General features: G+C 44.9%; 1 protein-coding gene across 1 annotated transcript in view; it reads left to right on the forward strand.

The window, feature by feature from the left end:
* Positions 1 to 8,722: 8,722 nt before the first annotated feature.
* Positions 8,723 to 16,957, forward strand: part of fgfrl1a (fibroblast growth factor receptor like 1a) — a 65,352-nt gene continuing 57,117 nt past the window's right edge. The window contains exons 1-2 of the mRNA XM_034544343.1: positions 8,723 to 9,206; positions 10,735 to 10,830. Of these exons, the coding sequence (XP_034400234.1) occupies positions 10,770 to 10,830 (61 nt within the window). The 5' untranslated portion in view covers positions 8,723 to 9,206; positions 10,735 to 10,769. The remainder of the gene's footprint in view (positions 9,207 to 10,734; positions 10,831 to 16,957) is intronic.

Raw genomic sequence — 16,957 nt, forward strand, 5'->3', positions numbered from 1 at the left:
ACCATTAAAACGCCCTTCGGTAGAGAGCCTAATCCGAGGCAACGAGGCCCGTGTTTGGCCAACAAAGGTATAGTATGAAGGTGTAAATGTGTGGATCTAATTGTTCGCATGCATTCTCAGCCACAACAGAATGCCATAGGATGCAATATTCCTGCCCTGGGGTGTTTGTAGGATTCCAAGAAAGGGGGGGCTGAATGTGCACAGCGCGCAGCTAATTTTTCTTGGGGCCCCTGATATCCATTGTTTCCGACAGTTCATAGATTGGTTTAATCAGAAAGGGTGTGATTTTGCTCTCTAGTTTTGCTTGCATTCAGTATATGATAACACAAGAGACATTTAGTGATATTTTATGCTCATTTGGACACTATCGCTGAGATAAAGATGAACTATTTCAATGTCAAATATACCATTCAATGGAAAAAAATATTATAATAATCTATATTAATGCCAAGAATAGAGAGACGTCGATAGTTATTTCTTGTATTTCGAATTTGCTTGTTTACACTCTCGCTCAATGGAGACAGTTTCTAACTTCCCTTTCATTTGCCTCAAGTAAACCTGAATGTAAGCAGGTAACACTCGCTAACAACTATCAACAGACACATTCTGTAACTACCTGGACTTACAGGTAAACCTAAATGTAAGCAGGTAACACTCGTTAACAACTACCGACAGACACATTCTGTAACTACCTGGACTTACAGGTAAACCTAAATGTAAGCAGGTAACACTCGTTAACAACTACCGACAGACACATTCTATAACTACCTGGACTTACAGGTAAACCTAAATGTAAGCAGGTAACACTGGTTAACAACTACCGACAGACACATTCTATAACTACCTGGACTTACAGGTAAACCTGAATGTAAGCAGGCCATTTCTAGCCTGCATAATAGTCATACCCATTTTATTGATGACAATACAACTTGAATCTATTTTTATTGTTGTGTTCAAATTGAAAAATCAATTATATTGATCAAAAGTATGATCAAAAGGGAAGAATGTAATAGGAATTTTTCATTCTTGAGTATATTATATTCTTATATAGGTCAACTGATGAAGTGAAGTTTGTTATTGAGTAAAACTGTCAAGAACTGCACTTTGACACTCGTTGATGGAGCAGCTGCCTAAATAACATGCGCGTCCCTTTTATAAATAAAGGACGTATGCTTATATGTCACACCTATTAGCATATATGTGCGCTGACCACAATGACAACCCTCTCTTTGCTGTGTACATGTATGTATCTATATGTCTTGTGACAATGCCAATAAGTACTCCCTTGTTTGTAAATGTCAAAGCAGAATATTCTAATAAGAGCTCACACCCCTGTAAACTGTATTTAATAAGCTGTGCGATATTCATATATTCATATCACTTTAGGACCTGAGACAAACAAGTCAAATTGCCTAGCCGAAATCATTTGTAAAAAATTACAAAAACAAGACTTAGAAGTTCTTGCTCAAGTGATCACATACCTCCAGTTCTCCTTGTTTTTGTAATTTTTAACAAACAAAATCGGTCACTTTAGGAGCTGAGACAAATGAGAGCATCACTTTAGTACCTGGGACTAACGAAGGCGTCACTTTAGTACCTGAGACTAAGGAAGGCGTCATGAGGGCGTCACTTTAGGACCTGAGACAAACGAGAACGTCACTTTAGGACGCGTCACTTTAGGACCTGAGACTAACGAGAGCGTCATGAGGGCGTCACTTTAGGACCTGAGACAAATGAGAGCGTCACTTTAGGACGTGAGACAAATGAGAGCGTCACTTCAGGACCTGAGACTAACGAGAGCGTCATGAGGGCGTCACTTTAGGACCTGAGACAAATGAGAGCGTCACTTTAGGAGCTGAGACAAATGAGAGTGTCACTTCAGGACCTGAGACAAACGAGAGCGTCACTTCAGGACCTGAGACTAACGAGAGCGTCATGAGGGCGTCACTTTAGGACCTGAGACAAACGAGAGCGTCAAGAGGGCGTCACTTTAGGACCTGAGACAAACGAGAACGTCACTTCAGGACCTGGGAAAAACAAGAGCGTCACTTCAGGACCTGAGACTAACGAGAGCGTCATGAGGTCGTCACTTCAGGACCTGAGACAAACAAGAGCGTCACTTCAGGACCTGAGACTAACGAGAGCGTCATGAGGGCGTCACTTTAGGACCTGAGACAAACAAGAGCGTCACTTCAGGACCTGAGACTAACGAGAGCGTCATGAGGGCGTCACTTTAGGACCTGAGACAAACGAGAGCGTCACTTCAGGACCTGAGACTAACGAGAGCGTCATGAGGGCGTCACTTTAGGACCTGAGACAAACGAGAGCGTCATGAGGGCGTCACTTTAGGACCTGAGACTAACGAGAGCGTCATGAGGGCGTCACTTCAGGACCTGAGACAAACAAGAGCGTCACTTCAGGACCTGAGACTAACGAGAACGTCACTTCAGGACCTGAGACTAACGAGAGCGTCATGAGGGCGTCACTTTAGGACCTGAGACAAATGAGAACCTCACTTTAGGACCTGAGACTAACGAGAGCGTCACTTTAGGACCTGAGACAAACGAGAGCGTCACTTTAGGACCTGAGACAAACGAGAGCGTCATGAGGGCGTCACTTTAGGACCTGAGACAAACAAGAGCGTCATGAGGGTGTCACTTTAGGACCTGAGACAAACGAGAGCGTCATGAGGGCGTCACTTCAGGACCTGAGACTAACGAGAGCGTCACTTCAGGACCTGAGACAAACGAGCGCGTCACTTTAGGACCTGAGACTAACGAGAGCGTCACTTCAGGACCTGAGACTAACGAGAGCGTCACTTCAGGACCTGAGACTAACGAGAGCGTCATGAGGGCGTCACTTTAGGACCTGAGACAAACGAGAGCGTCACTTCAGGACCTGAGACTAACGAGAGCGTCATGAGGGCGTCACTTTAGGACCTGAGACAAACAAGAGCGTCACTTCAGGACCTGAGACTAACGAGAGCGTCATGAGGGCGTCACTTCAGGACCTGAGACAAACAAGAGCGTCAAGAGGGCGTCACTTTAGGACCTGAGACAAACAAGAGCGTCAAGAGGGCGTCACTTCAGGACCTGAGACAAACAAGAGCGTCAAGAGGGCGTCACTTTAGGACCTGAGAAAAACAAGAGCGTCATGAGGGCGTCACTTTAGGACCTGAGACAAACAAGAGCGTCACTTCAGGACCTGAGACTAACGAGAGCGTCATGAGGGCGTCACTTCAGGACCTGAGACAAACAAGAGCGTCAAGAGGGCGTCACTTCAGGACCTGAGACAAACGAGAGCGTCACTTCAGGACCTGAGACTAACGAGAGCGTCATGAGGGCGTCACTTTAGGACCTGAGACAAACGAGAGCGTCACTTTAGGACCTGAGACTAACGAGAGCGTCATGAGGGCGTCACTTTAGGACCTGAGACAAACGAGAGCGTCACTTCAGGACCTGAGACTAACGAGAGCGTCACTTCAGGACCTGAGACTAACGAGAGCGTCATGAGGTCGTCACTTTAGGACCTGAGACAAACAAGAGCGTCACTTCAGGACCTGAGACTAACGAGAGCGTCATGAGGGCGTCACTTTAGGACCTGAGACAAACAAGAGCGTCACTTCAGGACCTGAGACTAACGAGAGCGTCATGAGGGCGTCACTTTAGGACCTGAGACAAACAAGAGCGTCAAGAGGGCGTCACTTTAGGACCTGAGACAAACAAGAGCATCAAGAGGGCGTCACTTCAGGACCTGAGACAAACAAGAGCGTCACTTCAGGACCTGAGACTAACGAGAGCGTCATGAGGGCGTCACTTCAGGACCTGAGACAAACAAGAGCGTCAAGAGGGCGTCACTTTAGGACCTGAGACAAACGAGAGCGTCAAGAGGGCGTCACTTTAGGACCTGAGACAAACGAGAGCGTCAAAAGGGCGTCACTTCAGGACCTGAGACTATTGAGAGCGTCATGAGGGCGTCACTTCAGGACCTGAGACAAACAAGAGCGTCAAGAGGGCGTCACTTTAGGACCTGAGACAAACAAGAGCGTCAAAAGGGCGTCACTTCAGGACCTGAGATAAACGAGAGCGTCACTTCAGGACCTGAGACAAACAAGAGCGTCACTTCAGGACCTGAGACAAACGAGAGCGTCACTTCAGGACCTGAGACTAACGAGAGCGTCATGAGGGCGTCACTTCAGGACCTGAGACAAACAAGAGCGTCACTTCAGGACCTGAGACTAACGAGAGCGTCACTTCAGGACCTGAGACTAACGAGAGCGTCACTTCAGGACCTGAGACTAACGAGAGCGTCACTTCAGGACCTGAGACTAACGAGAGCGTCATGAGGGCGTCACTTTAGGACCTGAGACAAACGAGAACGTCACTTCAGGACCTGAGACTAACGAGAGCGTCATGAGGGCGTCACTTCAGGGCCTGAGACAAACAAGAGCGTCACTTCAGGACCTGAGACTAACGAGAGCGTCATGAGGGCGTCACTTCAGGACCTGAGACAAACAAGAGCGTCAAGAGGGCGTCACTTTAGGACCTGAGACAAACAAGAGCGTCAAGAGGGCGTCACTTCAGGACCTGAGACAAACAAGAGCGTCAAGAGGGCGTCACTTTAGGACCTGAGACAAACAAGAGCGTCAAGAGGGCGTCACTTCAGGACCTGAGACAAACAAGAGCGTCACTTCAGGACCTGAGACTAACGAGAGTCTCATGAGGGCGTCACTTCAGGACCTGAGACAAACAAGAGCGTCAAGAGGGCGTCACTTTAGGACCTGAGAAAAACAAGAGCGTCATGAGGGCGTCACTTTAGGACCTGAGACAAACAAGAGCGTCACTTCAGGACCTGAGACTAACGAGAGCGTCATGAGGGCGTCACTTCAGGACCTGAGACAAACAAGAGCGTCAAGAGGGCGTCACTTCAGGACCTGAGACAAACGAGAGCGTCACTTCAGGACCTGAGACTAACGAGAGCGTCACTTCAGGACCTGAGACTAACGAGAGCGTCATGAGGGCGTCACTTTAGGACCTGAGACAAACGAGAGCGTCACTTTAGGACCTGAGACTAACGAGAGCGTCATGAGGGCGTCACTTTAGGACCTGAGACAAACGAGAGCGTCACTTCAGGACCTGAGACTAACGAGAGCGTCACTTCAGGACCTGAGACTAACGAGAGCGTCATGAGGTCGTCACTTTAGGACCTGAGACAAACGAGAGCGTCACTTCAGGACCTGAGACTAACGAGAGCGTCATGAGGGCGTCACTTTAGGACCTGAGACAAACAAGAGCGTCAAGAGGGCGTCACTTTAGGACCTGAGACAAACAAGAGCATCAAGAGGGCGTCACTTCAGGACCTGAGACAAACAACAGCGTCACTTCAGGACCTGAGACTAACGAGAGCGTCATGAGGGCGTCACTTCAGGACCTGAGACAAACAAGAGCGTCATGAGGGCGTCACTTCAGGACCTGAGACAAACAAGAGCGTCAAGAGGGCGTCACTTTAGGACCTGAGACAAACGAGAGCGTCAAAAGGGCGTCACTTCAGGACCTGAGACTAACGAGAGCGTCATGAGGGCGTCACTTCAGGACCTGAGACTAACGAGAGCGTCATGAGGGCGTCACTTCAGGACCTGAGACAAACAAGAGCGTCATGAGGGCGTCACTTCAGGACCTGAGATAAACAAGAGCGTCACTTCAGGACCTGAGACTAACGAGAGCGTCATGAGGGCGTCACTTTAGGACCTGAGACAAACAAGAGTGTCACTTCAGGACCTGAGACTAACGAGAGCGTCATGAGGGCGTCACTTTAGGACCTGAGACAAACAAGAGCGTCACTTCAGGACCTGAGACTAACGAGACCGTCATGAGGGCGTCACTTTAGGACCTGAGACAAACAAGAGCGTCATGAGGGCGTCACTTTAGGACCTGAGACAAACGAGAACGTCACTTCAGGACCTGAGACTAACGAGAGCGTCATGAGGGCGTCACTTTAGGACCTGAGACAAATGAGAGCGTCACTTCAGGACCTGAGACTAACGAGAGCGTCATGAGGGCGTCACTTTAGGACCTGAGACAAATGAGAGCGTCACTTTAGGACCTGAGACTAACGAGAGCGTCACTTTAGGACCTGAGACAAATGAGAGCTTCACTTTAGGACCTGAGACTAACGAGAGCGTCACTTTAGGACCTGAGACAAACGAGATCGTCACTTTAGGACCTGAGACAAACGAGAGCGTCATGAGGGCGTCACTTTAGGACCTGAGACAAACAAGAGCGTCATGAGGGTGTCACTTTAGGACCTGAGACAAACGAGAGCGTCATGAGGGCGTCACTTTAGGACCTGAGACAAATGAGAACCTCACTTTAGGACCTGAGACTAACGAGAGCGTCACTTTAGGACCTGAGACAAATGAGAGCGTCACTTTAGGACCTGAGACTAATGAGAGCGTCACTTTAGGACCTGAGACAAACGAGAGCGTCATGAGGGCGTCACTTTAGGACCTGAGACAAACAAGAGCGTCATGAGGGTGTCACTTTAGGACCTGAGACAAACGAGAGCGTCATGAGGGCGTCACTTTAGGACCTGAGACTAATGAGAGCGTCACTTTAGGACCTGAGACAAACGAGAGCGTCATGAGGGCGTCACTTTAGGACCTGAGACTAATGAGAGCGTCACTTTAGGACCTGAGACAAACGAGAGCGTCATGAGGGCGTCACTTTAGGACCTGAGACAAATGAGAACCTCACTTTAGGACCTGAGACTAACGAGAGCGTCACTTTTTGACCTGAGACAAATGAGAGCGTCACTTTAGGACCTGAGACTAATGAGAGCGTCACTTTAGGACCTGAGACAAACGAGAGCGTTATGAGGGCGTCACTTTAGGACCTGAGACAAACAAGAGCGTCATGAGGGTGTCACTTTAGGACCTGAGACAAACGAGAGCGTCATGAGGGCGTCACTTTAGGACCTGAGACAAATGAGAACCTCACTTTAGGACCTGAGACTAACGAGAGCGTCACTTTAGGACCTGAGACAAATGAGAGCGTCACTTTCGGACCTGAGACCAACGAGAGCGTCATGAGGGCGTCATGTCTGTCTGTCAAGAGAATGTGTTGTTTAAGGAATCCTAAACGATGAAACGGTACATTCAATGTCTGTGTATAAATATAACGGGACAGGAGTGACAGTGAGTTCACAGGGAACTACCTGTGTTCCCTCCACATGTGGTCAGGTTATTTAGTCAGACAGGCACCTGTTGGTCTTAAAGTGTCATGGGGAATCTCGAAACAGTAAAACAGCATAGGCCTGATCATATATGGTGCTCACACACACACACACATACACACACACACACACACACACACACACACATAAGGAACAAAGTCATAGGCCGTCTATCCAAACAAAACTCAAAGAAGCCCAGATTATACCACACACATTCATTATCTGCTTGCGTAGACATAACACACACACACACACACGCACTAAGCTCTTCCTATCACCAGGAGATGGCCCCACTGCTCTACAGTGTTAAATAGAATAGAAAAAACAAGGTCAATATTATTTCCATTTTAAAACAAAAGTTTTATAATAGCACATGATGTTTTACTTTTAAACAGTATATCAGTCCCAAACAAAGATACAGAGCCAAATTCAAAGAGAGTTAAAAAAAACCTGCAGTCTTACATCTTGCTGCCGGTAAAGATGGGTCTTTTTTACGATAGAGGCCTGCCGCATAGGCTTGTGGAGCTTATCCATAATAATAAACCATAATTGGATTATTGACTTTATGTTATATAACTAGTAACTAATGTGGTTGAATATATGCAGGTAAGTAAAACTTATAATATTTTCTTCTAATTGTAGTAACAAAAATAGTAAAGTACAAACCTCAACATTTTAGTTAAGTGCAGTAAATGTATTTTCCACCGCTGACTTTTTACTCCCCTGCATAATTCATACACATTCACAACTGCAACATATTCATAAAACATTAGAGACTTTTTTATAATAGGACAAGTCAGAGATCACCTTGTAAAGCGTTGACACGAAAACAAACTTAATTTGTGCATGTGATTTATTAGTTGAAAGAGCCAGATTTAAACACCTGTGCAAATCACTTTATCAGTTATTATATTTATCAAGTACATTTATTTGGCCAGAAACGCTGCAGGACATCTACAGGAACCATTTTTGCTGTCACACACTAAAAGTGAGCTTCATCTTGTAAAAAATATCGAGCTGTAATAACGTCTAAATGCCACGTGGGGGCAGTGGTGGTCTATACTGTTACTTGGAGCGACATCTCGCGGACTGCAATTACTGTACATGCACTATACTTCATAGACATAGAATACAATAGAAAATACTACTACTACTTCTACTACTTATGATCATATTATTAATAATAATAATATATTTATGAATAAATACATATTATTATTATGAATAGTATTATTGTTGTTATTATTCTGATTATAGTAATAATAATAAAAGGAATTTAGTTATTGGTATTGTTTATTCACATATGATAAAAGTTCATTTGAGATTAAGACCCCCCCCCCCCCCCCCCTAAACCGCTCCAAATGTGTCCAACACCTTCCCGCTCTCTGATTGGTCCGCGCTCTGATTGGCCTGCCCTCTGATTGGCTGAAAGTTCTGCACTCGGACAGTCAGTCGACGCAGTTTGTTTTCTCGCCTGGGGGCTGAAGGTTTTGGACGGCGGAGCCGCTGCTGGAGGCAATGTGGATATAGTATTCAGTTTTTCATTTCATAGATAAGTGTGTATAAACAGTTACGTGAACAGGCGGCTCGTGCAGACGCCGCGTTGTCATTTTTTTCTCTCTTTCTTTCCTTCCCCGGTTCCGTGAGTGGTGTCCCTCGAGCGCGTTACTGTCATTCAGAAATACTACAGTCTCACGTGTTTGACCTTAGCCGAGATATCGTACTTTTCTTTTTGTTGTTGTTAGTCACAGCCCACTTGGAACACCTCGGTTACAGTCGACGTCCTTCACTGCGACTTGGCGTTTCGGTGACAGGCGCGTCTCTGTGCGTTGGTGAATTATTTTGGGGGTTGTTTGAAATCACGGGTGAAGTTATCGCGGTCATAAAAATAAAAAAATCCTTGGAGGGAGAACGGCATGGTCAACGTGCAGGTCATCAGAGGGTAACGGACTGCGGATATCTCATCACTTCTTACAGTAAGTCTGAATATATTAATACGCCAACATCTCTTTAATATATATATATATATATATATATATATCTTCATGCTTTCCTGTCGCGCTTTACAGTGAGTTTGAAGTGAACGTGTAACTGTTACTTTATCTCTTTATTACCTTTCCATTCGCCGTTCTTCCGTTTGTTTGCTGAACAATGTGACATAAAGTCAAATGAGTGCACGACATATCTCTGCGCAGTCCTCCACGGCCAATTGTGTTTCCGAGGCTGTTGCTCCACGCTCCGTGAAGAACAGTAACGGTATAAGTAACGGTTATAACACGTCACAGCACGTGCACACGTGTGCCTTTTTTAGAAGTACAGTTACAGCTATGCACAGTCACATATAGCTGTGGTTTCATCAGGGAAAGGTGGACGTGCCATACTGTATGAAAGGGGAACAGGGTTTATGATCCAGGTTTGTTAATATTAAGATGTCAATTATTGGGATCTTCATAATGCAAACAATCACATGTTGCAGGCTCTCCTCCTCCTTAAAGAACCTTTTACTTACTAATGCGCAGCCCGCTCTGTGTATTTATGGAATGAAGATTGTTCTTCCAGTAAGAACTCATTTATGCACATAAGAATGTGACCTGACTTTTGGATGTGTGGAAATCGCTCTGGTCGTTGCCACAAATCAAATCAATTACCCAGCCCTTTTACAGTAAGTGTGGAGCAGTTTCGGGTGAACCGAGACGCCGACGCTGACAGATGCTGATCAAAGATACAGCATGTGGAGTATTGAAATGAGATCTCATAAGGTTCAGGGAGGAATTCTTGTGGCGGAAAGATTTAAACCACTGTAAGGAAAGACATGTGGACAGGTGGACCGAATAAATCTGTGGGGAAAATAGTCTGACTTCCATAAAATCTCTGCTCCCGTGCCACAGCATTATGATGGATTTGTAGGGGTGTGCAGGCACTGATGAACACCTTATTTTATTCTGACTGCCGAGGTCCACGGGGCAGAATTCACAGAATAGAGGAGATTTAAGTTGAAACTTGTTGTGCATGTATTCTTACACTACCCATCTAACACCCACCTCTAGAAACTTTAACCTGGTGGGTTTTAAAACATCTGCAGAGGAATTACATGTAAGAAATACATCGTCTCAGACTTTCAGATTTACTGTCCTTTATTAAGGAATAACTTGATTATGTTCCGATCAAGTTATTCCCACTTCTGTCTCTTCTGAAATTCAAGGCAGGTTTTCACATAGATGATCAACAGCTGTCAGCCGCTTGATATAATTTATGTTTTAATTCATTTGCACTAGCAGCTATTTTGGCAGCAATTAATCCAAAGTAAAAAAACAAACAAAAAAAACATCAAATGGTAAGATTATTAATGTGGTTGCAGGATTTTTGGAATAAATCAGACTTTGGCAACAGTTTTGATAAATTGATTATTTATATACAGAGATACAAGAGAACCTCCAAGGTGGTGAACAATTATTCGGTATCTCCAGTAACTTCCTAATTTTCTTTCGTCTCATTTACTTTCAGGCTGAGAATTCTTCTTCCCCGAAAATTCAACCTTAATGGAGCTTCTCTGGGTCTTTCTGTTGCTGGAGGTGGTCCTGATGTCCACTGCTGCCAGAGGTGAGTAACAGAAGCGCCGATGGCCAGCCGTGAGATAAATCCCTGCTGCGGACGTCACTGTGTGGCCGTACCTCTGGCGCAGCTCACCAGCCGTTGTGCGAATCCGCCGTTTGCGAAATATGCTATTTGTGCGTTATTGCTGTCACACTGCTGATCCAGAATCAGGAGGATTTGTTTGAAACATCCTGGCACTATTGCTTTGTGGTTTTAGTCATAACTGCTGCATTAAAGCTGGAGGACAGGGGTGAACCATCTCCTCTTTGTGTTCCTCTTCCTATCACCTGGTCTGTGGAATCTGCTTTAATAACCTGCTTGGTCAACATCTCTGTTTTCCTTCATTGGCTCATTCTGCACTGATTTTGGAATATCTGCAGACATTAATCTTTGGGTGAACTTTACTTGGTGAATGTTTTTGCTCTTTAGATAGTCAGTGAACCTTTGACTGACTGGTTATTCAGTTACTGTCAGGTATGCTTGCACTCACCTGGGAGTTTGAGACTTGTAGTGCCTTGTACCTTGTTGGCTGCTGAGGAACCTTATCTCAACTCAAAAAGGTAAACGCAGCTAGCCCACTGGGAAGTTGGTGGTCAGGGTCAGATACAGAGCAGCGCCACTCAGTACTTCAGTAGGTCCGCCGCACTGTTTCTCCCAATGAAATTAAACATAATAAAAACAAACAAGCGCAGGCACAGACGCTGCTCATAGATGAGGACAATCCCCAGCATGCAGGCGTTACAGGCAGACGGCTGTGGAGTTGGCGCCCGTCCCCGAGATCACACAGATGATGAGTTTTCAGCGGGAACAAAGCTGCATTCAGCGAGGCGAGGCCGAGCCAGCGTGCAGACACGGGGCCCGAAAAGTAAACACAGGCCCATAGACCGCAAAGAGATGAGATTAGATTAGCCTATTAGGGATGTTTGCTGTGCAATGCTACAGCGTTTCCTCCCCCTCGCCGCCTGCAGCCTGTCAATGAAACCGGGGCAGGCAGCGGCGAGAGACAGAGGGAGGGGGTAAGGGTGGGAGGAGAGAGGAGGAAAGGAAGTAGGGTGAAGGACAGTAAAGGGGGACTCATGATGGAGGACCACTGGAGTAATAATGGATGATAAGAGTAGGAAGGGGAAGAAGGAGAAAAATAACTAGGGAGGAAAAAAGGAGGAAGAATAGGGGGAAAATTGACAAGAGAAGGAAACAGATTAGAGGGGTGTGAGAGAGAGGGCAGGAGATCATGAAGAGGACACAGGGGACAAAATGCCCTAATCAACCTATTGGTAACTGCAGTTTTCCCTCATGATGGTTAGACGTTAGTTGTTATCGCTCGGTTAAAATACAGTATTAACACCGGAGAAATCAAACAAAATGATTGTTTCTAATTTACATTTGCCAATTTTTTATGTTGTCATTTTATGTGTAACACTGACTGTGAAAAGGCAGCTGAAAAACATTGAGACAGTACTTGGGTGTACTTACTTGGGTTTTGGTGGCATCCATAAGTTTGTGGTCTGAGGTTCATTCCATATAATTGTGAATTTGTGGTTTTTGAACTTGAACTTATGTGCTCAGTAATCGGTAATACTCATGATCATGAGCGTGATTTTGCAATTTCTGTCCGACTGGAAGATTTACTGGCCACGTTACACGGCTTTATTTGCAATTTCACCAACATTTCATGCATTAAACAGCCCGAGTCTGCACAATGTTAAGTGCCACGGCTAAGCAAAATCAATGACATGCTTGCAGAGATGTTGGCTCCACTGGAAGTTGATATTTAATAACCGACAGATATATTTGGCTTTGCACTTTTCAAATCTTGCTGCTTTTTTCTTCAAAGAATTCACACTAAAATGACAGCAGTGCAATTCTGCTTGAGACAGTCATTTTGGGCCACAACTAGTTACGCTCAGATGCGTGAGGTCGTGATGAAGCAGTTCGACCTTTAGCTGAAGTGAGAGTAGTACAGCCACAGTAATCTACTGTGCCGTGGAGCTGCTTTTACGAAGCAAATGGAATTAAGGGGCATTGCCTTGTGACACCTGGACGATCGATGTTGAGGAAAGAAAACCTTCTACTATCGCCTCTAAATACCAGAAAGAGCATGTAAAACAGCTTTGGGAAGGTTAACAGGTCTTCACAACTTAAGCCAGTTGGGACAGTGCAGACAGACGACACTCAAACTATTTAAATAAATCCGAACAATGACGATAATATCATATTTTAGCCCCAGATCTGACCGCACCGGCTCACTAACTTCTACTGTATTTGCCAAGTTGCAACAAGGTTGCCAAGTAAAGAATGAATTCAGAACAATTTGGTTTATTAAATTGGGTAATGAAAAGTAAAACAAGCTCATAATTACAAACTACAGGATTTAAGTACAAAATACTATTAGTGTGCAGTAAATCTTTTCCACATTGATGTCCCAGAGAAATATGCGTACCGGAGGTGGGTTACTTAGGGCAACTGTATAAACAATGAATAATACAATTACGAATTAACAGTTACAAATTAACAAATAAAAACATTAACATTTTGTGGCCTCATCTGACCCCATTGCACACAAGGTTCAGTTCGGTAATTGTGAGGCCGCTATTGTACGACGTAAATCCAGGAACATGTACAACAGCTCCTTTTATATCTGCACTGAAATAACTGCAAAGTACAGTGTGGCTTATTGTGTTTAGGAAATAACTGAATGTGTTCATTTAATGGCAAATGAATAGATACCAGAAAGACCAAATAGTTTTAAAGATTGTTGCTCTTCCCCCTGGGTGTCCTTGGAGTCAGTGAGGGCTGAGCATCAGACGGCACCGAAGGCTGTTTTCCACTGCGAGTGGCGACACACAGAGATGAAGAGAGAAATTAAGGAGATGGAGGCCCTGAACGGGAAAGACAGTTGAGGAGACACAGATGCAGGTGAAGAGAGAAAAAGAAGGGAAAAGGGCAGTAAAAGTGAAAGAACAGGAAGCAGACATTGGCACTTATTACAGCAGATGTAGAGTCGCATTATAAACTTACACAACCACGCTGATTCAACCAGCGTCTGGGCCTCCGTGTCCGTGTGTGTGTGTGTGTGTGTCCGTGTGTGTGTAGCTGAGCATGAGACTGAGCAGCTGAGAGATTAGCATTCTTCCATGTTAGCTGAACAACATTGAGCTGAGACAAGGGGTCATAGACTAGCAGTGGGCTAATGCCTTCTGGGCTACCTGCAGCTCTAGACAGAGGAGTGCCGAGTTTTCCCTGCACGGCTCGACTCGCTTGGAACCGCTCTTTTATGTTTTTTTAATGTTTTAAGGTTTTGGATAGCATCTGGCCTCGTCCTAAATTTGGTATCACCTCTGTCGAGACCACTGATCGGTCGGAGAATCATCGCCAGAATTGCACCATGCAGAATCTGCAAAATATATCAGTCGTATTTTAAAAAAATTCACTTTTAAGAATGGACACTCGTTCATATGTTTGGTTCACAATGAGAGGATCCAGCGAGAGCCGTGTCGCAGTATTATGTGACATACCAAAAATAAGTCGAGCAGTCCCATGCAGTGGAAATGAGCCCATTGGTTCAAGTGTGAGCGGTATACATTAAAGGTCCATCCTAAAATACTTTTACACCGCTTAGAGAAAAGTTTGACTTGACATTTGACTTCAAGGAGCTCCATTTTAGGACATTCTTCTCTAGCTTTTAACAATATTTATTGAAGGGCAGATGTTGCCTTTACATGAAGGGACTCGACCTCGTCTTCAGTAGAAAGACCGATGTAAACTGTTGCCTTCTCGGGGTCGGTGATGAGGCAGGTGGCAGGTGAGGAAGAATATACTAACAAACGTTAGACGCTTGGAATGCACTAAAAATATCAAGCTCAGAAGATCAAATGTGTTAATTGGTAAGTGCATGCCTGTGTTTCTGCTGGCCCCTGCACAAAAACACACACACACAGACACACACACGTGTACATGTGATGTGAAATGCCACGTCTATGTCAGATGGTTATCAGCATGTCAGATGGTATTTTACGTAAGCCAGCTGTTAAACACTTCACGGTCAAACAACTGGAGCAGGGTAAAGAGGATAATGATGATGTGATTATTGAAGTTTACTGTGCTCTTGTTTTGAAAGGACCAACAGCGCGTATCATCACGTCACAGTCTTGTCTGCGTCTTCGACCCCGAGCCTTATTGCAGTAAACAAAAGGGTCATCCAGGAATTAGATGACGAGGGTGGGTTTGTGTACATCGTTTCCTGGTTAGGTTCTAAACAGTTTAATGTTTTCCGGGCGACTCTGGCATATAGACCACCCATTATCCAGAGGGAGGGAGAGAGGAGATGAGAGGGTTCACTTGTTGTTGTACCAAGTGTAATAAGCCACACGCATATAAAAAATGCGTCTTCATCGAATTGAAGCTGCCAAAACAGAGACTCACATGCCGCATCAAAAGAAAGACAAGACAACGTGGCGTGTAAACAACCGCACACACAGATGCCGAGGCCGTATACAACCAGAGGACGCTACCCATAAATATGACCTAACACGGAGATACACACACACACACACACAGCCCACAGACCGCCCTCGTGGCCCACACTCTCATTACTGAGGAATGATGTAATTAGCATGCTAACACTAACAATGATGGGCAGGAGAGAATTGTGGTTCTGTAAAAAGGGCTGGAGGAGGCACAAAGTCACCAGACCAGCGGGGTTTTAAACTGTAGTGGAAAGGAAAGAGATGAATAGATATGAAGACTGAGCAGAGGTGTCAGAGGTGTCTGTTGCAGTGGGTGCACTTGAAGCCTTCCGTAGGGATTTAAAGTACTAGACAAAGGTGATGCTTTTCTTCTGCGAGACACATGTTTCAGAAATGTCGAGTGTGTTATCCTGATCTTTCCTTGAAATCAGATCAAGAATGGAAGGTGGACGGGGAGTTACATGAACATGACAGAAGTGGCTTAAAGGCCACCGTCTGACAAAAAAAAAAAGAGAAATGTATTTTAAAACCCGTCCTCAAATGTCTTGATGTTCAGTTAGCAATCATATGAAACAAAAAAAAATAATGATATATTAAATAAACTGAATATTGAGATCCGGTGATAACTTAAAGCTCCCTGAGTATTTCAGTATGGAAAGCACTGGCCACCATCTAACAAGAAGTTATAGGTGACCAATGAATAAAAAGGGGTTAATCTTTAGTGAATCGTGTGTTATTGTAAGTTCAAAGAACACCCACATTGAATGTGTATTTCCCCCTCACACACTGTGTTCAGCACTGATTAACCATGATGACAGTACATCGTGTGATATAAAACTAATTGTGGTCTCGTCATGTGGAGAATGGAGGAGTGGAGCATCTTCATGCCTCATGGAGTAAACAACCACAGACAGATGCTTCAAAGACACGACTTCACCTCATTGCAAACACCCCCCCCCCCCCCCACCCCCCACCCCCACCCCCCCCTCCTCCTGTTTTTAAAGCGTGCAGCGCGTCCTAAGTCACAGCTAACTATCGTAAATACCATTTGACACACTGATAACCGTTATACGACCCGATGGTGGCGAGCATCTGCCTGCCAGCCGCAGTGGAGGGGCTGGACCCAGAGGGGCGACATTTTTCATCAGCATTCCCGGATGAGAGTTTTAAAAAAGTGTTCAAGCATTGGGACCAGAATAACACACATGGTTTGTTTCAATGAGGGGAGAACATGTTTCTGGTCTATGAATTGGTTTTAGATTTTGCAACGATGACGAATGAGAAAATACATGTATTTCTCTCATTTATTATTTCTAACCACATACTGTTCATGCGATGCTCACTGTAATCACTGTATCCTTTTGAGATGAGAGAAAAGCATACATATTAACACACGTGTGTTTGTCGATTTATATTGTGATTGACAGACAAAGGGACACTTCAAAGGGCACAAGTGACTCTTTCAGTTCCTCTTGTTAAATCCTAATGTCGGGGCCAGATGTTGTCTAGTTTGGGCTGTTTGGACGAGTAGAGCCGTGGCTGCCAGAGAAAAGTCAAAATTAGTTATTTCAGCTCATCCATTTTGTTCTTCTATTGTCTATCGTACATTTAGTTTGATTTCAGAAGTTACTGTTGTGGACAGTGTATAGTGAGATGTGTCAGCTATA

Source organism: Cyclopterus lumpus, chromosome 10 (genome assembly GCF_009769545.1).
Source record: "Cyclopterus lumpus isolate fCycLum1 chromosome 10, fCycLum1.pri, whole genome shotgun sequence".
NCBI lineage: Eukaryota > Metazoa > Chordata > Actinopteri > Perciformes > Cyclopteridae > Cyclopterus > Cyclopterus lumpus.